Raw genomic sequence first — 24,565 nt, forward strand, 5'->3', positions numbered from 1 at the left:
GAGAACATGAAACAATGGGTGTTACCATACACACTGTAATGAGAGTGTTTCTTTAGGTCTCAAGCTTTCATACCCAGATTACGTTGTTACATTGTATACATTGTTATAGTCTAGCCAGAAGGCAATGAAGACCAAACTGGGCCATGGTTAACAAAGACATGACAAAGAATCCTATCCAACTAGAGATGGTAAAAGGAGTTTCTGGTGGATGCTGCTCTGTGCAAGTTCAGTCTCAGGGAGGAGTCCAGGAGGAATTTCAAACTTAACTTGTGTGGGTATGCATCTTCAGTCAGTGGAGACTGTACCATAACTGCAAACTCCTCAGTGTTTTTTTCTGCTAACCAACAAAACCTCCATTTTGCTAGGATTCAGATTCCAAAGACTTCTCTTTAGCTGTGAGCTGGTATTGCTCAAGCACTGGGTGAGATGGCTAACAGTAACTTTATATGTTGTAAGGGATAGATAGATATATGTACCATATGCATACTGTTGACATGTGAACCGAGCCTGCAACATCCACCAGTTTTACTGGGGCTGTTTCTCCACCATCTAGCTCCTTGTGTAGCTATTTATTTACACTTGTGCAAAATGGGTGTAAAATGCTATTATTCTGGTTTAGTAGTATTTTGTACCCACTTTGCACAATTATAAATGGATACCACTCACTTTTTTTGTTACATCCATCTACACAAGAGCCAAATTTTCAAATGAGTGCCAGTTTGATCGCTAGTGGTTTTAGCCACACAGTAAATTTGACATGAAAAATTGTGTGCAGAATTTATAAGCAACTTTTGAAACTTTAGCCCTTAGTTTCACTGAGAGAACCTTATCAGAAGCCAACATGCTAGTAAGGGGTCTGATTCTCTACTCCATTACGCTGCTTTTATATCTGTGCAAATTCCACTGAAGTCAATGGAGTTACACCTGCCTAAAACTAGCATACTGGAAGGTAGAATCAGTTTCACAAATTCTTTTCTCTACAATATGGTCAAGAAAATTCTTATAATCCCAGATGGCCCACAGAATATTAATTCACTGTAAATGCCTAATTCAGAATTCAGTAGTAGCAATCAAAGTTCTGGCAGATCAGAACAGACAATGCTACTTTAAAAAAAAGGGAAGAGGAAGGATGGGCATGGGTAATGTAAATAAGGCTAGGCAGTCACAATTGTTCCCTATACATCGTATCTTCCACTTCTAATGTTTATCCTTGTCCCCTCCCTTAGTTTCTTTTTAACAGAAGGTCCCCTGCTGAGGAAGAAAGCAAAGAAGAAAAAGAAGGCTATCATACAGCCTTTCATCCCTGTCTACAACAGTCTTTTGGTTCCACAGCCACCTGCATCACATGCGTATGTTCTAAGGCAAATCTAAGATGCACCCATCTTGCCAGTATATAAGAAGGATGCAAAGTAAAATGAGACCCAAAGTGCTAATGCCTCAAGCCACTGTCTGCCTGATGGTCCGTAAACCCTAGAATTTTGGAAATATGTGGCTCATAAAATAGACAAATTTTTTAACTACAACAGGGCCAAATTCTATCCGCAGATGAATTCATGAGACTCCCATTGACTTTTAATGAAAGTCCTGCATACACATCAAAAGCAGTATTTGTCTCACAGGCCCTGATCCCACAAACCCCTACTGTTTGGTGTGGTGAAGATTTCAAGATTAGGTTAATTTTTTAAAAACTCTTTTCGAATTCAAAAGTTTAGATTGCCTAACTAAAAATTGTTTCATGTAAGAGAGAGCATGGGTATGTACTAAGTGTGTATGTCTATGCTTCTTTGAATTCACAATCTGAGAAAGCATACTCACATGTTGTTGGGTGTTGAATGCCCACAACTGCCATTAAAATCAATAGAAACTGAAAACACTAAGCACTTCACAGGATCAGCCTCATACAAAGGTTTCATACCCAGAAACCATGGTGCGTTTAGGAATCAGGGTTGTACATCAATCTTTTACAGAAGTTCAGAGTAGTCTAGAATGCAAAGGAGACATTGAGAAATTTGATATGCCACAATTGTTTTGTACCCACACGTGAGGACCTTTTGCCTTCAGATACTGAAACTCACGTCCCATTGACTTCTATGGGAGCTGTGCATACATAGGAGATTTTTTTTTTCACTAGCTAGCAATCAGATTTTTGTAATACCTGTTAAATACCTCCAGGTTAATTGCTGTCCACCATACAGCTCTCATCAGAACAACATCCAATCCCTGACACTTTCTGCTGCCAAACCTTTTCCCATACCACCAACTCACTTATTATTAATCATGTTTATGATGATGGTGCCTAGCGGCCAGCCGAGAACAGGGCCCATTATACTGGGTGCTGTACAACAACCATACAAAAGACAGTCCCTGCCCCAAAGAGTTTACTTACTGAATAGACAAGACAGAGCACTGGGGAAAGGGATAGAACTAGAGGTGGCTGGAGAACAATACAGGTCTGCAACAACTTTCAAGGTTTTACGTTTGTTTTTGTTCCACACTGGAACAAAATCAAACCATATCAGATGTTGCATCCCGCTTCATGGGTATATGGAGGAAATTGTGATAGCGTGGGAGCATGGAGTAGGCACATAAGATTGAAGATTTCAATAAAGTTTGGGTACTATCCTGAACTTGTGCATGTATATGCCCAGAAAACCTTCAAACTCTATGAGATTTGACCACCACTAATAATAATGGCCATCATAGATCCACACTCACACTTACCTTCCTCCACTTTGTTAGCTGGGTTTCTCCTTTGGGGGCTCAGTCATAAGGAACTGACAGTTTGATGTTGTTAGAGAGACAAGGTGGGTGAGGTAATATCTTTTATTGGACAAACCTCTGATGGTGAGAGAGACAAGCTTCCGAGTTACACTGAGCTCTTCTTCAGGTCTGGGAAAGGTACTCTCAACATCACAGCTAAATGCAAGGTGGTCCAATAAAAGATATTACTCCACCCATCTTGTCTCTCTAATATCCTGGGACTGACACAGCTACAAGTACACCGCATAGTTTGTGGTAGTCAGTCACAATATTTACGTGCACTCTAGAATTACGCATTGCTCTCACTCAAGCAAGTGCAAACGGTGTCTGGAAACTCTTGAGTAAGGATTCCTGAGTGAGTGAATAGAAAGGCACAAAAACATAGGAATGTGGCTCTGTGTAAGATACTGCCTTCACAAAACACAACTGTATAATTTACCCTTTCCCACCAACAGATGTGGAAGAATCACCCAGGGTATACTGGCTAACTGACATGAAGTTGTTTACGGAAGGCATGATCCAAGATATGTTGTTAACCTATTCTGTGTTTATCCCCAAGATTATTGTTGTCAGTCATTTAGTTCCTGACTGTTTGCCAGGGTATCCCCTGCATGTAATGATCTAACTGTTCCTTCTGTCACCTTTGCAGTACAGCACTTGTTTTTTTTTTCTTCATTTTCACAGTGAACCCCTCTTTCGACAGCTTTGTGCTCTACACTGGCTCTTGGAGGCTTTGACTCTGGAACCCAACTGTTCCTTAAAACCTGTGTTAACCTGCTGGAATCCAAAGTACATGCACGCTGCATAATATTCTTTGATGGGATGAGGTTTTGTTTTTTTCTCTTGCAAACATTCGTTTTCCTCTCCCTTTGCTTTTAAGTAAAAATTATTTGAATAACATGTGATCACTAATTCTGGGCCTTATTGTGTTATCAAATTTTGCACAGAACTCCCCTTTGGAATCAGTAAGTTCTGTGGACAAATCAGCAGCATAGCATGGCCCTCTGTTAGGATATGCTGTAGCATTAGCAGAAAGGATCTTGAGCTTTTGAATCCAAATTTGGTTTAAAAAAAATTATGCAAGTTAAATGTATTTACTAAGATCCTGATTCTGCAGCCTGCCTTGCATGGCTGTCCCAGTGAAATCAACTGGAATTTTCTCTCCAGTGTGATTGCAGTTCAGAGCCTGTATCAAGTGATATTTGCTAGCTATTTTTATTTCATCACTTAGATATGGCTCTGGGCTGCTTTAAAAGATAAGTTACTTCAGAATATTTTGTATCTTTGCTGTTTCACTTGTGTAATTAGTAGTAAATACTGTTTTAAATTTTTCAACATTTTCAGCCAATAGATATAGTAATATTGAAAATAAAATATTTAAAGTATTCAGGAAGTTTTCTTAATTGTATATCCAGATATCAGATGGAACCATAAAGCAATGAATGAAATTATTTTCTCTGATCCTCAGGGCAGAGCTCTTCAAGGCTGTTCTGGTTTCTCTCCCTATATGCCCAGAAATCCAATTGACACAAATAGAAGCTTTGCCTATATACAACAGAGAGAGCAGAATAGTCTTAGAGAGAATTCACCAGGTGGACTGGAGATGAAAACTTAGTCCAGTGTGTATTGTGTGTGAAATGTTTGCCCCCCTCTACATATGTGCACCAGGCACTAGAGAGGGATGAGACACACACTGTGCCAGTGGGTTTCACAAATATTTTCTCATAGCAGAAAAATTTAGATTCAGGACTTCTGGGTTCAATTCCAGGCTCATCAGGGGAATGTGCTCTCGTGATTTTTGCAGTCTTCTCACCCCAGTCTCTCAACCCCACCTCAAGCCTCTCTCCTTCTGCTCCTATACACTCCTCAACTGCTCCTGCCCCAGTTCCCCTCTGCTCCTACCCTAGCCCTTCATCCCCATCCTCTGCCTCTTCCCTCTCCCCTCTGCAGTCAAGTCAGACGACTTCCTCTATCTCTTCCTTGCAGCCTGGGTGCCAGTACAGGGAGCATTGAGAGCACAGGAGAAACGGGCCCTGTGCTTTCCGTTCTGGTTCCCCATACCACAGAAGCCCCTAGCAGAGCAATTACAGGAAAAGTCCTGCTCAGCCATTACAGTCCCAGTCTCAGTGCAGACAGATTCTTCAGCATATTTAGCTGTCACTCTAATGAGTCTCTACTAATGACATGGGAACTGAGATCTTTTTCAAAGTCTTTTAACTTGACCAAATTTGGGAGAATTGTCATGCAGATAGCAAAAGGCACATCCCTGGCTCGAGGGCACCTCCCCCTGCCAAATTTCAATACCTTGCTCCAAAGAATGGAGATAAAACTTTTCAATTAAACAGCTGGAAGAATTTTTTAACATGGTCAAAACAATGCATTTTCCCTTATCTTGTTCTTGGAAATGGCTGAAGTATTTTAAATGAAACTTTAAAAACAAAATTCAGTCTGAGGCAGGCACTTGGCATGGCAAAGCTCAGGCCAAATGGATAGAACTTATAAGCAACTGAAAACAAGATCCTTATCATGAAAAGATCAGGCATTTTCAAGTATAATCAGCACTCCCAGCTCCATCTGTAATAGGCCAAATCTGCAGTTACATCCATGCAGCTACACGACCCAGACCAAATTCTTCAGTGCCTTACACTCTCTGGAAATGGGAATGCATAGAAATAACTGAGAGCAGAATTTGGCCTAATGCATGTATGGTATGTTTGTAATACATAATAGCTAAGCTTTCTGAACATTTCTCTTCACCTGTGACTATAATTCACTCGCCACTATAACACTAGTGATTTATCCCTCTCCTCCTTACAAGTGAAGATAAATGTCATAGCAGAGATTGGCCATCATTTATTCTCTATTTATTGCATTTCTAAAAAGAACTTGTAATAAAAGCAAGATTCTTGAAATGGAAAACTCATTAAATTGTTTTTCACTTAGGGACCCTGGTGGCAATAAAAGTACATTTAAAAAAATCAATAAGGACAAGGCAGCAAGGTATAGATGGGAGCACTTTATCATGGATACAAAGGTAACTTCATTGCTAATTTCTACTTTACGAGCTAGTCCAACTTTCCAAATATTTATTTTCTCTGTTTTGTTCCCTCATGTAACTCCCTGATTTGATCTTTGTGCTTGAAACCTGTGACTGCATGACACACGTTCCAAAATTCTCTGGATTTTGATAAAAAATAATGTTTGATGACGGATTACAGAAAGAGCAATAGTTAGCCAGGTATAGGAGTGTAGCTGTGGCTTTGGCTGAATAGTAACTAGTGATGTTGCTGGAGGGAAATGTACTACTAAAAATATGAGAGTCCCTGAAAATATTGGCATTTTGCCCCTTTGTTTGTTAATTAGAGACGCAATCCTACTTACCCATATTCAAATGAGTAGACCTTACTCACACAAGTAGGCTACTGTAAGCCATGTGAGTAAGAATTACGCAATTTAGCGAAAGAAAAGGAGGACTTGTGGCACCTTAGAGACTAACAAATTTATTTGAGCATGAGCTTTTGAGTGAGCTGTAGCTCACGAAAGCTTATGCTCAAATAAATTGGTTAGTCTCTAAGGTGCCACAAGTCCTCCTGTTCTTTTTGTGAATACAGACTAACACGGCTGCTACTCTGAAACCTGCAATTTAGCAGGATCCAGTTCCAGTTTGCTTGCTAGCTTGTAAGTGCCCCATCCTGACAAACTCCAACAGTTAGTTTGGGGTTTTTTTACTTAATTAAAAGGTAAAAATTTAAATCAGAAAACAAAGCCCAAGTGCTGAGGGCAGTACAAGAAACAGAAATCATGTATGGCATCTAGAGAAAAGGAAAGAGGAGGAGAAAATAAGGCCATTCAGATGAAAGGCTTTTTAAACTATTGAAAATTTAAATCTTTAACTGAGGAGAAGTGACATTATTGAAGGTGTACTACAGAAAACATTGTGGAGAACTTCGATGCTCTTCTGCAGAGAGAGTCCATGTTTCTGAAGAAGTGACAGGTGTTCTCTCCCCCTCTTTATTATTTCTTTACTATTACTACCCTACCTACTGCTACTAAAGGCATTTGCGGGAAAACAAAGGCAGCATAGTGCCCAGGGATTAGACCAGGAGATATAATAGGATTATGACTTTGCTTGAGGAATCAGTAGCAAGAGTTGCTGAACTCCTAAAAAGACAAAGATCATGTTTCATCATAAAAACAGCCATTCTGGGCCAGACCAATGGTCCTTCTAGCCCAGTATCCTATCTTCCAACGGTGGCCAATGCCAGATGCTTCACAGTGAATGAAAAGAACAGACAATCATCAAGTGATCCATCCCCTGTCGTCCACTCCCAGCTTCTGGCAATCATAGAGTAGGGGCACTCAAAGTGTGGGGTCCTCAATGAACTGATCTAGTGCTTTTATGAACCCTGCTATATTTTTGGGCTTCACAACATCCTCTGGCAAATATCCTTTGTAATAATAAAAAAGAGAGGAGAGAGGGGAATCAGCAAATCGTACAATATTCACAGAACTGTTTCTAAATAGGATGTTTTCCAGATTCCCATGTGGGATTAGGTTAGGGCCCAAATCAACAAGAATCAAGGAATCCAACGTGACTGCTGATGTTGACATTCCTTTCTGTCCTCATGTTGCTGTGGCTTTTTTTTTCTTGCAGCCTAAATTAGACAGAAGTTTCTCAGTTGTCATTTACGTTAATATTATTTAAATGTATGTTTTCATATTTGATATGAAATCTTTTATTGAGATATGGATTCCTCCAGGGTATTTGCAATGTAATACATTCCGTTTTGATTATCAAGCGTGCAGACTTCAGTCTGCTGAGGTTTCATATTTCTGACACAGGAAATTGATTTCCAGGGTGTGGGAGAGGTGGAGGCTTGAACATTTATCACTGCAGCTTTGACCTTTTTCTCCCTGGAGGTGAAAAAGTTGAGGATTTCTTTATTAGCAAACCTCTATGAAGCTGCAATGCAACTTGTTTGCAAAGTATACTGGTCCACTTGGCACTAACGCCAGAGCCAGAGAAAGATGTAGGGAAGAACCCAAAATGAAAGAGACTCCCAATTTAGCAGTTTGGCCAACCTGTTGAATTCACTGCAGAAAATCTGCGGAGCACAAAAAAGCCTAGAGGAATACAGTATTGGCATTAGATATGGAAATACAGTGCACCATCCCTGTTAAACGTTGTTATAAAAATTCCCCTCCTTTATTTTCCTTCTGGGTAAGAAATCCTGCCAGAAAGCACCACGTAGTCAACTTAGCAGGAAGACAAACAAGAAAACATCTATAAGTGGCTCTCGGTTTAGTGGTCTGTCATCTCCCTATAGTCGAACTCCTCTGGGCAGCATAAGTTCCCTAGTCCCCAGCTCGGAAGACAATACCAATGTGAATACAGCTCCCATTGATGTTACCAAGGAATATGAAGACTGTGAGTCAGTACAGAGCAGACAAACCAGAGAGGATGAAGAGCCTGTTTCCCACTGTAAGTTGCCTTTACTTAACTGCATAGTAACAAATGTATTTGCTCCCTGAGTTGCCAAGAAGATCTTTATCTTAAAGATACTTCTGGCTGTAGTAGGTTGTATGACTTTGAGCAGGTCACTTAACCTCTCCATTCTTCCTTTTCTCTATCTGCAAAATGGGGCCAATAAAGCACAATCACAGGCAAGTATTAAGAGGCTTATTTAATCAATGTTTGTAAAGTGTTTTGGCATCCTCAGACAGATGGCACTACAAAAGTGCATAGTATTATTATATCGACCAGCACATACTGCTTTTCCCATTACTAGGTTTCTTATTTTCAGTGAAAACTACAATCACTGGACATGAAGCAAATCCTCACATTTTATTTGGCTTGTGCAAAGGGCTTCACAAAGTGGAATGTCCTTTTCATCTTTCCTGTCTGCTTTAAAGACAGAGGTAATCTATTCTAAAAAACCTTTATGGTAAAGAACTGCATTAGCTTCATGTTCCAGCAGGTGGGTCAGTAAGGTGTCATTTCACTCAAGCAATGTTGCCTGATGGGCAGAGAGGACTGAGGCATCTTCCTTGAAAATCATCAAAACTACTTTGCAGTTTCATATGAGAATACACATTGTATTTGTCTGTATCAGTTCAGCCTTCAGCCACAGCATGCTGTGAGCTGCATTATACGGTAAGCCTAACTCCTGCTTACGTCCATTGATGTGCCGTATGCACTGTCTATCCAGGTGCTTTTTTGTGTGCTGATATACTATAGGAGAAAACTATTTACCAGTAATTCAGTTTGTTTTATTAATCTACATATTCCTCCTGCCGCTTCATTTTTGAAGATTGATATTATTGGAGGAATTGGGTTTGATTTGCTAGATCACCATGCCCAGTTCTCAGTTGAGGTCAACATTATGTACCAGTAGGTTTGGACATCCCATTACTAAGTTCTAATACATCAAGAAAACCTGATTCACAGCATCAAAAGTTGAATCCTCCCAGTTGTAAAAAGAAAAGGAGTACTTGTGGCACCTTAGAGACTAACCAATTTATTTGAGCATGAGCTTTCGTGAGCTACAGCTCCGATGAAGTGAGCTGTAGCTCACGAAAGCTCATGCTCAAATAAATTGGTTAGTCTCTAAGGTGCCACAAGTACTCCTTTTCTTTTTGCGAATACAGACTAACACGGCTGTTACTCTGAAACCTCCCAGTTGTGTTATAAGGAAAAAAGTACTTTGTCCAAAGTGATCAGGAGAGCAGAGTGTGGCTCAGAAGATCGTGGTACGATTTCTTTTCAGTAGCCCTTACTGTGATGAAACAATTTGAAACCATTATGAACAAATTGCTATGGATTTGTCATTGTTCAGCCAATCAAGTTATTAAGATGGCATACAATCCACAACTCTGCAGTTTTCAACAGAAGATGTCTCACAAAAGTAGAACAACTTCTGTAACAACCAGCTGACCCACTGTAATTCCATATGGGGCAGTGGAACTACATAGATATTTATTTAATTTGGGACTGTTTACTAATGTACATGTTATTCGTGTATTAATATTATTTATTTGTATTACTGTGGCATCTAGAGGCCCAAAACAAGACTGGGCCATTTTATGGTTGGTGCTGTACAAACCCATAATATGAGACAATCCATACCCCACAGGATAAGGCAGACAAAGGCTGGGTGGGGAAACACGGGCACTGAGAGATGAAGTGACTTTCCCAACAGATCAGTGGCAGAAATGAAAATAGAACCCAGGTATCCTGACTCCAAGGCCAGAACTCTGCCCACTGGACTACACTGCTTCTTAGAGGAAGCAAAATGAATTGAACACACTGTTTTGTGAATTATAGGCAACACCTGGTGTACTCTGGATCAAAATAATGCTAATCTCTGCAGCTCTCAGGTATTGTGTTCAGAGGCAAAAAGGAAATTCTGCATCTGCTTTAAGACATTTTTTAAATGAGTTTGTTTTTTACCAAATGAGCTCTGCAGATGAATAATGCAATCCTTACTGTTCTTGGTGTTAATGATTCTGACATTGCATTCAGTTTACTTTATGCTCCTGGGGGCAGGACATAGACTTTTTACCCAAGGAAGGTATGAGAGAGAGTGTTGGTTTTTCACACTCCGGACGCAATTGAGGCTTTTGACGATGAGGAAGAGCTGCATCTTCACTTTCCCTCTCTCTTATGACCAACAGTGGAAATGATAGGAAGATTCTGGGGACTTTAATCTCCTAGTTTAGTAACCCTCAACAGCACCCAGACACTCAAATGATCTCTGCTCCAATATCTACTGCTGAAAGTAGCTTCATTTTTCTGCTAAAATTATCACGCAAACTGATATTTACACTGTCGTCGTTAGGCTTCCGAGTTAACTTTCCACTGAGAAGAATGGGAATGGTTGACAGCCCCAAGTTATTGTTTCAGGTGGTCTGTTTGCAAGCTCAAAATGACAACTTTCGGGTCACTTCCAAAGTGTGAACCGAAGGTATTCTTCACATCTATAACAGCTAGAATTTTTTTTTTTAAATAAAAGCTCACTTTCTGAAGGACAACACTACAGCAGTGGATGGATTCTGAGGTAAATTCTGTAGCCACAGAATCATATTAAACACAAGGACGCCTCAGAGCCAGAACAGGAACTGGATTAGAACAGCTCGGCTGCCCCTGTAGCCTATTGCTCAAACAGCTCATGAAGCTCCCTATAATTCACACAGAAGTACCATTGAGATGACACATGTTTATTGGAAAACATGTGAGAAATATATTGCATTGGGCAACTAATCTGCAGATAAATTTGAACATGATTCTTACAGAGGGTTTTTATTTTGCTTCAGGATTGAGTCTGTAATTTAATATGGAGCCATTTACCTGGCTATAATTTAGTTTGTATTGTTTTGTGACTGCTACTGTATCGAACCTGCTTCCACAAGTTTGATTTCCAGCATCACCGACTGGGTGAGGAACTACACTTGTCCAAAGGTTCTGTAAGTCACATCATGTTGACAAGTCAGATGTGGAAGCTGTCATCCTCACAGCTGTGGTATAACAGGCAGGTCAGTTCTGAGGTTGTCTAATTTATCATTCAGTCTCCCTCTGATTTGTCAAAGGTTTTACAAAGTAGATTTCAGAGGAACAGCCGTGTCAGTCTGTATTCGCAAAAAAAAAGGAGTACTTGTGGCACCTTAGAGACTAACCAATAAATTGGTTAGTCTCTAAGGTGCCACAAGTACTCCTTTTTTTTTTACAAAGTAGATTAGCATTTCAAGCTTGCTTTCTTTGCCACATCTAAAAACTTCTTTTTATGTATACCAACTGTATCATCCCTATTTTGAATAACACAGCACTAAATGTAATCCTAATTTTTCATGGTTACTGCATAATGCATTATTTGTGCAAATCATTTCGAATGACAGACGTTTACTTCATATGGATGAAAAAAATATGTAGGACTGTATCTGAGAAATTAAATGCCAACAGGATTGCTTCTGCTTCTTTAACCAACAATTTAGTGGTGCAGTTCCCAGTCTTAGAAAGACATAAATTCCAAAGAAAAGTCATACCTATTTGCACAAGGGATCTTCATTATAAAGCTTGCACTTTAATGGCAGGCTTTCCTATGGTGTCCATCACTGTAGTAGCTGAGCCTCTCACATACATAGACGGATTTATCCTCATTAGGACCCTGTGAAGTACGTGAGTGTCGTTGACTCCATTTCACAGATGGGCAGTGGAGGCACAGCATTTCAGCAGCTTTTCCAGGCTCAGACACCGAGTCGGTGGCAGAGCGGGGGTCTCGACCCACATCTCCTGAGTCACAAGCCAGCATCCCAATCACAAGACCAGCCCTCTTCGCACCTGTCTCTTTTCTAGTTAATGCTTAGCTAATTCACAGCAGTGCTGTGAGCATTAATATTTATAAAGCGCTTTGAAGTTATACAAGCCACATACAGGTATTATTATCCCTATTCTTCAGATGGAGGAACTGAGGCAGAGGAACTGAGGGTCCAATCCCACAAAATGGTGAGCACGTCCTAGCAGATGTGCCTTGCCCTCCATTCCCATTGACTTGAATAGGCGTGACGGTGCTCAGCTCTCCAGGATCAGATCCAAGAGTATGTCTACGCTACAGTCAGAGGGCTGATTGCAGCACGTTTCCACATACCTGAGCTAGCTTCGATCTAGCTAGGCTCAGGTACCAATAGCAGTGAGGCCAGAGCGCAGGGGCTTCGGTGCAGGCCAGGAACACGAGTATGTACCCAGAGACCTGGTCAGGCTTGTACAGCTTGTACTGAAGTCCTTGTTGCCATGGCTTCACTGCTATTGATCCTCAGGCTAGGCTAGATTAAAGCTAGATTGGATGTGCTATTATCTCCCTCCCTCCCCTGGTAGCAGTGTGGAATACTGCAAATACTGCAGGCTCAGGCTGCAAATACTGCAGGCTCAGGCTGGAGCTCAGGCTCTGAAGCCAGAGAAGAGGTGGGTTTCACAACCTGAGCTCCATCTTGAGCCCAAATCCCTACACAGCTATTTTTAGAGTCGTAGTCTGTAGACCTGGGCTCTGAGACTTGCTGCCACAAAGCTTTTCGGGGTTTTGGGTTTTTTTGGTTTTGGTTTTGGTTTTTTTGCCATATACACGTACCTTAAGATTTGTGCAAGGTCATAGTGAGAGTCCATGTTTAGATGCTTAAATATGGACATAACACCCTAACTACAGGAACCAGTTTCTTAAAGTCTTGGTCAGTCAGGGTTTGTTTAACAACAGATTAAGTCTGTGTGTGTTCTGTAACCTCCTCTGCGATATTTGAATAGGTATTTATTATTTAGTAGCAGTTGTTGTTTATATCACCACCCTGCTTGTTTGTGCACAGTGCTTTACTGGGGTTTAAGAAAAGGTCCCTACCTTGAGGAACATACAGTTAATTGACTTTAACCTACAAGGAGCTAAACCCCTCATTTCCCAGTGGAGCTCACTTAGCACCTCCTAGGATATGTTTAGTACCTTGCAGGATCAGCTGAAAATTAGATCATACAACGACTAATAACAACAGACCATGGTGGATGGTGTCTAGAGAGAGGGAATAGGGCTCTGGGCAGAACACTGTATTGATTATTTTATTGTATTTCTTGTGATGGGTTTTTTGTTTTGTTTAGTAGTTGGGCACCAAAGCAGAAGTGGATTAGTGGTGGAAAGGTCCTCAAAAGAAGTGAGTTTTGAGGAGGAATTTGAAGAACAGTGAATTCATCTGGCACTCAGGGGGAAAAGGGCTATTCAAGGTATGGGAAAGCATGAGAGCACACAGTCACAATGGAGAGAAGGTGATAAAGGTGATAACACAGTGAAAGTAGAGATCGGCTGAAAGAAAGAAAAAAGATGGCGTGATAGTTGGACAGGCAGTTATGCCCAAGCAAGGGCTTGTTGAGGATAAACTATCAGCTTTAAATGCATCATGGTAAGGATATATCTCTCATCAGATGTTACATTCCATAGTTCATTTTAAAGAAGGACGGAGTAACGCAATAGATTAAGTTGTGATGTTTACAAATATGCCCTTAGAATGCTGATAGCATGAGCATTGGAATTTGAAGTTGATCTTGGGTACAGTTTGTGAAAAGTTGCCTACTTTTCTAATTCCTGCACAATAATTTTGGATAAACGTTAAAGAAGTTTGCTAACTTCTCATTTGTTATTTATTTCAGAGCCAAAGAACAGGGACCCACATTTCCAGCCGTGAATAGTGGTTTGGTATATTTCAATTTCTGAGTGCCCAGCTTGAGACATCTGAAAGGAAGTGCTGAACCCCCTTCCTCTGAAAGTCAGGTCCTTCTAAAGGTGTCTTAAGTTGGGCAACCAAAATCACGAATCAGAATCAAAACATGAGGCCAGTGTATGCACCATTCCCTTGTAAAGAGAAGGAGCAGCGCAAGGTCCAGTGGGCACATTTTTATAAAGGTGTTGTTTTTTTATCAGACCTACAGAAGTTACTCCAGACCATATACGAAGATGTGGCAAAGAATTTCAGTTCAGAAGATATTGTTAAGAAGACCAGACTGCACAGGTATGCTACATGATTGGATTCTGCAAACCTAAGACGGGCAGTTCACTGTAATAGCGCTTACACTGCGCTATTTTTTTTTCAGTTTAGTTGCTGATTAAATTCAATAGTCAGTGAATTTTAGAGGACATTGACATTTCTCTGTATAGGTGACAGAATGGCGCATTTGACTGTGCACAATACATGTTTATTTTCCAGGTGGACACTCAGTGAATCCTTCTCTTACAAGAAAACATTTCATGCAATGCCTGTATAAATCATCTACAGCAACTCTATAGAGAAAGGTTTCAGAGTAACAGCCGTGTTAGTCTGTATTCGCAAAAAGAAAAGGAGGACTTGTGGCACCTTAGAGACTAACCAATTTATTTGAGCATGAGCTTTCGTGAGGTACAGCTCACTTCATCGGATGCATGCTGTGGAAAATACAGAAGATGTTTGTTTTTATACACACAAATCATGAAAAAAATGGGTGTTTATCACTACAAAAGGTGTTCTCTCCCCCCACCCCACTCTCCTGCTGGTAATAGCTTATGTAAAGTGATCACTCTCCTTACAATGTGTATGATAATCAAGGTGGGCCATTTCCAGCACAAATCCAGGTTTTCTCCCCCCCAAACAAACCCACTCTCCTGTTGGTAATAGCTTATCTAAAGTGAGCTATTACCAACAGGAGAGTGGGTTTGTGTGTGTGTGGTGGCGGGGAGAGAGGGAGAAAACCTGGATTTGCGCTGGAAATGGCCCGCCTTGATTATCATACACATTGTAAGGAAAGTGATCACTTTAGATAAGCCATTACCAACAGGAGAGTGGGTTTGTTTGGGGGGCGGGGGGGGGGAGAAAACCTGGATTTGTGCTGGAAATGGCCCACCTTGATTATCATACACATTGTAAGGAGAGTGATCACTTTACATAAGCTATTACCAGCAGGAGAGTGGGGTGGGGGGAGAGAAAACCTTTTGTAGTGATAAACACCCATTTTTTCATGATTTTTGTGTATAAAAACAAACATCTTCTGTATTTTCCACAGTATGCATCCGATGAAGTGAGCTGTAGCTCACGAAAGCTTATGCTCAAATAAATTGGTTAGTCTCTAAGGTGCCACAAGTACTCCTTTTTTTTCTATAGAGAAAGAGGCCTTTTTCTTCTCGATGTCTGTAGAATTGTTTATGTTGCTATCATTGCATTTTCCACACACTGCCCATAAAATTGTCAATGGAACTTTTATCAAATGCACTCTGCAATTATCCCTGGGTTTTAGAAATTTTCACGAGAGTAAATAGTTAGTGCAGATCAATTTTATACATTCTCATCATGGTACTGAAGGCTTAGGGCCACTTCAAAGAACCTCAAACTGAACGTTTTCCAAAAAGTAGAGCCTAATATTCCTGTCACTTATAGGCATGCAATGTCACTGAAGTCACTGGCAGATCCTTGGTCTGCAAAAGACAAACAAGTAAAGAGAGAGGGACAACAATATAAACCACATTTAAACTCTGTCCTAATGCTACCAGTAATAGTTGTGAGACTCAATGAGAAGGACTTAGTCTTGACAAGGCTGTGTTACAGGTGCTGTGATTTCTGCAACTCAGAACTGGAATCTGTGAATTTCCTGGCTGTTGTGGGTGTATGGATTATGTCTCCTAATTAATTTTCAAGTATTTTTCTGTTTAGTGCTGTTTGTAAATACATATGGGCCAGATCCTCAGCTGGTGTAACTTGGGATAGCTCTATTGAAGTCAGCAGAGCTACATCAAATCAAACCATCTGAGGATCTGACCCATACATCTTTGGGTTATAAAACCCCTAAGCTCTGCAAGAAGCCATGTCTCTTCTCTCAAGGTTGACAATCATCTCCAGCACCAATGCTCAGGCGCTGGAGAAGGTATATTCTGACTGATGTTGTCTTGCCTTGCAGTTCCCCAGCAGTATATCAAAGGAATGAGAGAACGAGCCTAACAGCCTTGAAGGACCAGGAGAGCATACTGGGACAGAGACCTAAAAGGTAGGAACGTTAAAAAAGAATAAATGTGTGATGTAGTATGAGATATGCAATCACCTTCACAAGTGGAAAACAGCTCATAAAGTCACATGCATGAATTACACCCAGCTTGGTCTGCTGTAAGAGATGGGATTGGAGAAACTGTATTATGCATCCCCAATTACTAGAGTTGTGCATTTTCAATATTGGAATTTTGGAATTGCTTTGGAATTTTGCTTTATGGCTCACACTAACATTAAGAGGAGTCATGCAGCTGTGGCTAAAAATGTACCTTTGTGCATTTACATTCGCTGATAAACAAGACAAAGCATGGTTTAACCTCTCCACTTTCAGGCCAGCTAAACCTGTGTGGACTAAGACCCATTTATTGTCAGAGGATGTCTCCCACAATTTGCCAGTATTGGGAATGTGACATTGAGACCTTATGGAGAAAGAATGGTACATGGAACAGCACTGATCTGCTCTCAATTATTCTAGTATATAGAATTATTGAAGTGTAGGGACCTTCAGATGTCATCAAGTAAAACTAGACGATCCTGACAGGTGTTTGTCCAACCTGTTCTTTAAAACCTCCAACTACAGGTATTTCACAACCTCCCTTGGAATCCTATTTCAGAACTTAACTACCCCTGTAGTTAGAGAGGTTTTTTCTTAATATCTAACCTAAATCATCCTTCCTGCAGATTAAGCCCATTACTTTTTCTCCTACCATCCGTGGGCATGCAGAACAATTGATCACCATCCTCTTTCTAGTAGCCCTCAACATATTTGAAGACTGTTATCAGGTCCCCTCACTTGTCTTTTCTCAAACCTAAACCTGCCCAGTTTTTTTTAACCTTTCCTCCATAGATCAGGTTTTCTAAATCTTTAATCATTTTTGTTGCTCTTCTCTGGAGTATCTCCAATTTTTCCACATCTTTCCAAAAGTGCGGCACTCAGAATTGGAGAAAGTACTCCAGCTGAGGCCTCACCAGTACCAAGTAGATCAGGACATTTACCTCTCGTGTCTTATATATGACACTCCAGTTAATACAACCCAAAATGATGCTAGCCTTTTTCGCAACTGTATCACATTGTTGACTTGTATTCAATTTGTGATAACCCCCAGATCCTTTTCAGAAGTACTACAGCCTAGCCAGTTATTGCCCATTTTGTAGTTGTGCATCTGATTTTCTCTTCCTAAAGTGTAGTGCTTTTCTCTTATTAAATTTCATCTTGTCCAATTCTCCAACTTGTCAAGGTCCTTTTGAATTCTAACCTTGTCCTCCAAAGTGCTTGCAACCAGTGGTGAGCTAGAGCCGGTTCGCACCGGTTTGCTAGAACCGGTTGTTAAATTTAGAAGCCCTTTTAGAACCAGTTGCCTTAGGCGCTGACTTCATGGGTGCTCCAGGGCTGGAGCACCCCCGGGGAAATTTGATGGGTGCAGAGCACCCAATGGCAGCACCCCGCCCCGCGCCCGGCCCCAGCTCACCTCCGCTCCGCCTCCACCTCCTCCCCTGAACGCGCCGCCCCGCTCTGCTTCTCTGCCCCCCCGGCTTCCCATGAATCAGCTGTTCGCACAGGAAGCCGGGGGGCTGAGAAGCAAGTGGCGGCTTCGCACTCAAGCCCAGGGAGGCGGAGGCGGAGCAGAGGTGAGCTGGGGTGGGGGGACACGAAGAGGGCTGCCCACGCCGCAGCAGGTAACCCGGGGGGGGCACGCAGGGGAACCGCTCCCCACCCCAGCTCACCTCCGCCTTCCCTGAGCACGAAGCTGCAGCCTGCTTCTCAGCCCTCCCTGGCTTCCCGTGTGAACAGCTGATTCGTGGGAAGTCAGGGGAGGGGGCGGAGAAGCAGAGCGGGGCGGCGTGTTCAGGAGAGGAGGCGGAGTGGAGGTGAAGTGAGCTGGGACCGGGCACAGGACGGGGAGCTGCCGGTGGGTGCTCTGCACCCACCAAATTTTCCCCATGGGTGCTCCAGCCCCAGAGCACCCACAGAGTTGGCACCTAAGGCGCCACTTTCGATGTGACCAGTGGGGGGAGCGGCCGCTCCCCGTGCTCCCCCCCCCCAACTACTCTCCCCCCCCCTAGGAGCCAGAGAGCCGGATGCTTCCTGGGAGCTGCCCCAGGTAAGCACCGCCAGGAGTCCCCACCTCACCCCCTGGCAGGTCCCGCTGGCTCTTAGGGGCAGGGTGGGCACCCACTATGGTGGCCCACGAGACCCTCCTGCCCAGTTCTGGGGGCAGTCAGGGGACAGGGGAGGGGGGTGGATGGGGCAAGGGTCTGGGGTGGGGTCAAGGAACGTGGGGGGTTGGATGGGGCAGTTGGATGGGGGGTTGGATGGTCCCCGGGGGGCGGGGGTGGGCCACGACCCCTTCATGGGGTGAGGAGGGAACCGGTTGTTAAGATTTTGGCAGCTCATCACTGCTTGCAACCCCTCCCAGCTTGGTGTCATTTTAAGATTGTATAAGCATACTCTGCTCTCCATTATGCAAGTTATTAATGAAAATATTGACTATTACCAGAACCAGGACTGATCCCTGTGGGATCCCACTAGAAGTGCTCTCCCAGTCAGACAGTGAACTGCTAATAATTACTCCTTGAGTATGGTTTTTCAACAAGTTGTACATCCACCTGATAGTAATTTAATCTAGATCACATTGCTCCAGTTTTCTTATGAGAATGTCATGTGGGACTGTGTCAGAAGCTTTACTGAAATCAAGATATATCAGATCTACTGCTTCCCCTGCCCCAAACCACTAGGCCAGTGTGTGGTGGTATGAATTATTTCTCACACTTAACATCTGATAATTATTGTGTTGAATTTACCTCTGAAACTGGAAGGTGGTGGCCTGAACGAGAGGCAATTTGGGCCTATCCATTATTATTGCACTGGCAAAGTGCTCACTTAAGGGTCTCTTTTAAGACCAGAAATGGTGTGAAATTGTCTGACGGTAAAAAGGGGAGGAATTTCCTACTGCAGAGGGTGTTTCAGTAGCTGTCTGCCAGCCCTGTTCGACTGCTTATGTCACTACGCTGTGTCTCATATAAGAAATAGATGGGGGCTTCTATTGGAGACTTATTCAAACCCAAGCTAAACTATTGGCTTAATTAGCTATTAATTCACTTGCTCTTATTAGGCCATAATTCTGTTACAGACAGGACGTGTATATCTATGCAGCGTCTCCAAGCTCATTTTTGAGTTAGGTTCCGATAGAATCTGTGACGTGTAATGTGAATTTGTCAGTGATAGGAGGAACAAGATGCCATAAGTCTCCCAAGTCTCTCCCTTTGGATTGACTAACAGGGAAGAAAGGAGATCAAGCTGCCATGTTCTTCCCCTCCTCACCTTTCAGGAGCCACTGTCGCTGCCAAAGCAAGAGGTATCATACCACCACTGAGCCTCTGGCTAGATCTACTGCTGCCATTAACCAGGAAAGATGAAGGCCTGTGATGTCCCAGCCCTCCACTGAATCTAATTCCATGACTCGGTTTGCCCCAGTTTCTGTAGCCAGCCCCCAGTTCTGTGGTGGGTTCCACACTACAGACTCAAAGAACACAAGACACATGTTATAATCTGACATTTACTGCAATATTCTTTTCCCTTGGGCTGAGTTAAAGGAGAGAGAAACATCAAGTATAAATCTTATCTCTGGATGGTTCTGAATAAGTCTGTCATATTGGGAGTAATTCATCAGTGCCAGCAGGATGTTTCATATGCTGGAGAAGGCATACTTGTACATTTTTAAGGACCTTGTCTTGTCTTGTAGTTCACTACCGGTGACTCTGAAGGATGACAGAGTAAACCCAACATCCTTTAAGTACCAAGAGAGCTTAATATCACTGGACCAGAGGCCTAAAAGGTAGGCGTAATTACAGAATCTAAGCATGTTGCATGTAGTATGCTCCATGCTACAGCTTCACATGTGGAAAGCATATGGCATGCACATGACAGATAGCATCTTATTGTTCTAAGAGTATGGTGAGTTGATGAAATCCTGCTTTCCGACAGTTACTGATTTGCTGTTTTCTATCTTCTGTTTTCAATACAGTGCATGGGGATTTGCCTTGGATTTCCTACTAACATCACTGAGAGTTGTGCACCTAAATTTCAATGTTGACCTTAAAAATGAATTTTCCATTTTCAAGCCAGATAAATCTGGTTGACATCACAGCTGTTTATCATCTCAGAAACTGTCTACCCCAGTGACAGTGTCTGGGTTTGTAAGGCATACTGTACTATCTCAAGGGATTTGTTTTTTCTTGCAGTTCACTATCTGTGACTGTGAGAGAGGACAAAACAACCACAGCAACCTTTAAGGAGGAGGAGAGCACAAAGCACATAAAGAGGCCTAAAAGGTAGGTAGCATGTTGCATGCAATGCTTATGAGGGGCATTCATGTGGAAAGCAAAACTGTAAGCAAAACTCTGCTAGAGTATGTGTACTATCTGACACACAGACCGCTCAGTTTCCATGCAGTACCATGTGGATTTTGTCATATGATTCCCACGTACATTAATGTGAGTTGTGAAGCCAATTCTATAGATTTTGCCTTAACTACTTACCTGTCTGTGTTTAATTCAACTACTGGGCAAAAAAGCCTAGTTAAACCTTACAAGATGCAGATTAGATGAAAGAGTGTGAGATCATAACCACTTATTAGCAAAGAGGCTGCCTGTCCTCTTCACGGTGTCTGGTATTATTTGCAATTTGCAGACTGTTCTTTATTTATATTTCATATAGTTTTGTTTCTGTTCCCTGTTTTGGACGATTTCTGTAACTAACCAGCACAGTGCAAATTATGAATTTTTCAAATGAATCTGCAACTAGAAATTTGCTGTCCACGAATATTTCAGAATTCAAGCTAGCAATTTGTGGTTTGTGAATATCCCTGCTAGTTAATCTCAAGCACTCCATTTGTCACCGCCAGAACTAGGAGGTTGTGGATGTGATGAAAAGATTTGGTTTTGAATTCCGGTGAATATTTGCAGACCATTCTTTCTAGTACTTGTTCAGTTCTAAACCCAGCTCTGTACTCCTTCATTTGCATGTTTATGGCCAGGAATGTCTGAACTGTTAATCATCTGAGAGCTGAGGCTTTCATTTCACATCACTTTACAAAGCTCTGTGTTCGGAGCTGCCCAGCACTGTTTCACAGAAATGAGTAACCCGTGGTGTTTGCGTGCTCTCACCTGCAGCTCCCATGCCAGCTATTTCATTCAAAGTAAATATAATTTGTGTGCTGAGATGAGGCAGAAGTTCTCTGCGGTAGCTGAAGAAGCAGCTTTTTGTTTGCATGACAACCTGGAGATCCTTGAACGGTAAGTACTTGAACGCTTGCTGTACGCTGTCAAAGCACTGCATGCCGCACCTCTGTAACTCTCAACCCTTTTAGAGAGGGGTCTGCTGACTACAGTGGAGTGGCACCAGACTAATGGCGTGTGGAGTATAGGCCCAGCTGATTTTCTGAGTACCCATGCAAGGATGTACACTCTGAGCCGAATATTCAAGCCATTGTGCAGAGATTTGTCTGCATGATTCCTAAGGACATTGCACAGAATATATACCTTTACATGTGTAATTTACAGGCACTGGGAAAAAGTTCCCCCAAACTTCAGAGTCCATTGTCTTCTTTACATTCTAGCCAGTTGATTCAGTGGACCCAGTGACGTTCAACGGTATATCTTTAATTAACGTTTTCCAGGCTGACGGCAGCCTTCCTAGTTTGTCACACAACCCTCTTAAACTGCTGCTAAGGTTTCAAATTCCCTAACCCTTGGTCCAAGAATCCCATTCCCTTTAGCACAGCACATTTGGAGTGCGGCTCTGTTAAACTATGTTGGATTTACTTACTTTTGAAGCTAATCCTTATTCTCCCAAAGAGCAGCTATTCAGGCACCCCAAATTACAGCCAATCCACACATGATCTTTGGGTCATCCACCATCGCTATGTAGATCACTGTCCTTTCATATTACTGAACAATTCTAGTGGCTACAGTTGCAGCCTTCTGTCTCATGCGGAGGACAAGTGAGCAGCCTTCTCCCAGGCCAGCTTCAATTCTGGTCCATTGATCAGCCAGCATCGGTCATCCTTTCCTCTAGAAAGACTGAAATGTTTCACCTATGACTCATCTGAGCTCTATAGGCGTAGAAAATAAGAGACCTGAGATCTCTCTTCACATAGTTATTTTAAAGGGCAGTATCCCCAGTTTCTCCTTCCACCGCCCCACTCTTACATTCACGCCTCTACTGGTATGTTAAGTCCTCTCCAGAATCCCAAAGAGTTTTCTCTGTCATCTCTCATAAGCACCCATTGTGACTGTGTGAAGAATTGACTGATTCCTGGATCTTTCAGGATAAAAGAATAAATCAGACTCTATCTAATTACTTGAAACCATTCCACCTTTGCTATAAACTCATAAAATCTCACAAGAGTAGCAGGGTAGATTAGTATTTGGATGAGAGGACTCTGAGGACCACCTAGATGTGACAGGAACTAGTGATCGTAATTTGTAGGTGGCACTCTATTGGCTGAGTTCACCCTGAACCAATGTCCCATTGTGATGGTGTTGGGGACTTTGCTGCTGGAGAAGCTGCTATTGGATGGGAAGAGAAGTAGGGATCCTGACTACTTGTGGTCATTATAACTGGATGGGGCTTTCTGTAGGATATGGCATATTAGTGTGGTATCCTGGACAAAATACCAACTCAGGTAATTAAATTCTGCCTATTCTCCATAGGGTTTCAGATATTTAAAATAGTATTCTTCCTTCTTGCCCTGAGTTATGTAGTATTGCAGTATGCTCTTAAACAACAGATACTTTACAACTCAGAGGTGACTGCATTTCAGTGTCAGATGATTTGATCCTTAAGTATATACTTTACCTAGCTTACTAAATTGATGGAGGCTTTAATTAATTGTTAGTAAATCATTCTGAGAGACTTAATTTATAAAGTGCTATCAAAGTGCAAAATATTACTAGTCTCTGTGGCCTGAACATGCTCTATTCTTCTCATCTCATTGCCTTCCACCATCCTAAGTATCTTCCCAGTTAACGGTCAATCAGAATGTTCATTTTTAAAATATACGGTTTTAATTTTTGGAAGTTTATTTGTAGGAGGCGGGAGGAGAAGAGTTCTCAGAAATACCAATCTTTAAAAAACATCACGTATTTTGAGAGGGACCTAGAAAGAATGAGACAGTGTGGCCTGAGAACAGAAAGAGAACATGATGAAGATGAATGCAACTGGTAAGGAAGGAAAAGCTGAACACACCCCCAGAACATTTCCTCTAGAACCAAAAGCTCTTCTTTATTTTCAGATCTTTTTTTTCTTCTGTAAAACCAAAAGAAAGTCTTCTTAGAAGCCAGTAAACCCTCTTAAATACCATCGCTCAGGGCTTGATTTTAGCACCCTTATAAACACTGTCTAAGTGAAGATGCAAAAATGATATCCAGGACCAGATTTCAACTTGTGTTGTAAATCTGCTTGGTGAAGATGGGAGGAGAGAGGGTGTAAGTAGCCTGTTTCCATTTTAAAAAGGTCTGGTGCCTCCAGGCAACTCTGCATCTCCAGCGTATGGCCTTATAGGAGGCATAAGTTTGCAAAACGTTTTGGGATCCTTAGAATGACAGGCACTCGATAAGCGTTTGTTGATCCATACATAATGTGGTGTTGGAAATGAAAACTTGTGTTCCTATTAGCAAATGTTGATGATGGAGAAGATGTTGCCTCCAGCTGTCTATCCGTCAGGCACGTTTGAAGAACGTTTCACCGCTGGTGTTTATAAACTGCTGCCAGATATCGACTTCATCCTTCCCCGGGGCAAAAGGCATCATCACCATGAGATAAGCAGGCACCTCTCAATAAAGCACTCCTGCAGAGCTCCAGCCTTTGATGATGGGAATTAGATTAGCTATATCGCACAGCACAGGAAATAGGGCTGCAGTGTCAGTCTTCCCTTAGTAAATCAAGTGAAGTAAAATGGCGGCATATTTTGTGTTGAGAGTCTACGTTCCAGATGCTTTTTCTCAACTGACCTTAACTGAGAATGCAAATGTTGAGAATGTAGAAGCAAATGTTGGTCTATTTAGAAAAGCTGCATTTTGAATTGTAGCTCATACTTGCCCCCACCTGCCTCCCAAATCGAAAGCCTGGTCAAAGTTTGGAAGCTGCACCATTATAATTGTCAAGTAGGGGTGTGATTTTATTTTATTGCTTTAATTGTATCTGTGCAAGCTTAGGGTGGATGTACTTATACAAGTACAAAGGAGCCTTCTAACAGTATCATTATTCCCA

The 24,565-nt window shown here is 42.0% G+C and overlaps 1 protein-coding gene across 3 annotated transcripts in view; it reads left to right on the forward strand.

The window, feature by feature from the left end:
- CCDC60 (coiled-coil domain containing 60) overlaps window positions 1–24,565 on the forward strand; it is a 122,022-nt gene that overhangs the window by 93,198 nt on the left and 4,259 nt on the right. For 2 of the 3 annotated variants that reach the window (XM_048821845.2, XM_075120211.1), the window contains 10 exons: window positions 1,227–1,349; window positions 3,445–3,549; window positions 5,704–5,794; window positions 7,987–8,242; window positions 14,208–14,295; window positions 16,208–16,294; window positions 20,037–20,129; window positions 20,536–20,625; window positions 21,466–21,588; window positions 23,386–23,517. In XM_048821845.2, the coding sequence (XP_048677802.1) occupies window positions 1,227–1,349; window positions 3,445–3,549; window positions 5,704–5,794; window positions 7,987–8,242; window positions 14,208–14,295; window positions 16,208–16,294; window positions 20,037–20,129; window positions 20,536–20,625; window positions 21,466–21,588; window positions 23,386–23,517 (1,188 nt within the window). The remainder of the gene's footprint in view (window positions 1–1,226; window positions 1,350–3,444; window positions 3,550–5,703; window positions 5,795–7,986; window positions 8,243–14,207; window positions 14,296–16,207; window positions 16,295–20,036; window positions 20,130–20,535; window positions 20,626–21,465; window positions 21,589–23,385; window positions 23,518–24,565) is intronic. The other variant, XM_048821846.2, reaches the window with a different exon arrangement.

Source organism: Caretta caretta, chromosome 15 (assembly GCF_965140235.1).
Source record: "Caretta caretta isolate rCarCar2 chromosome 15, rCarCar1.hap1, whole genome shotgun sequence".
NCBI lineage: Eukaryota > Metazoa > Chordata > Testudines > Cheloniidae > Caretta > Caretta caretta.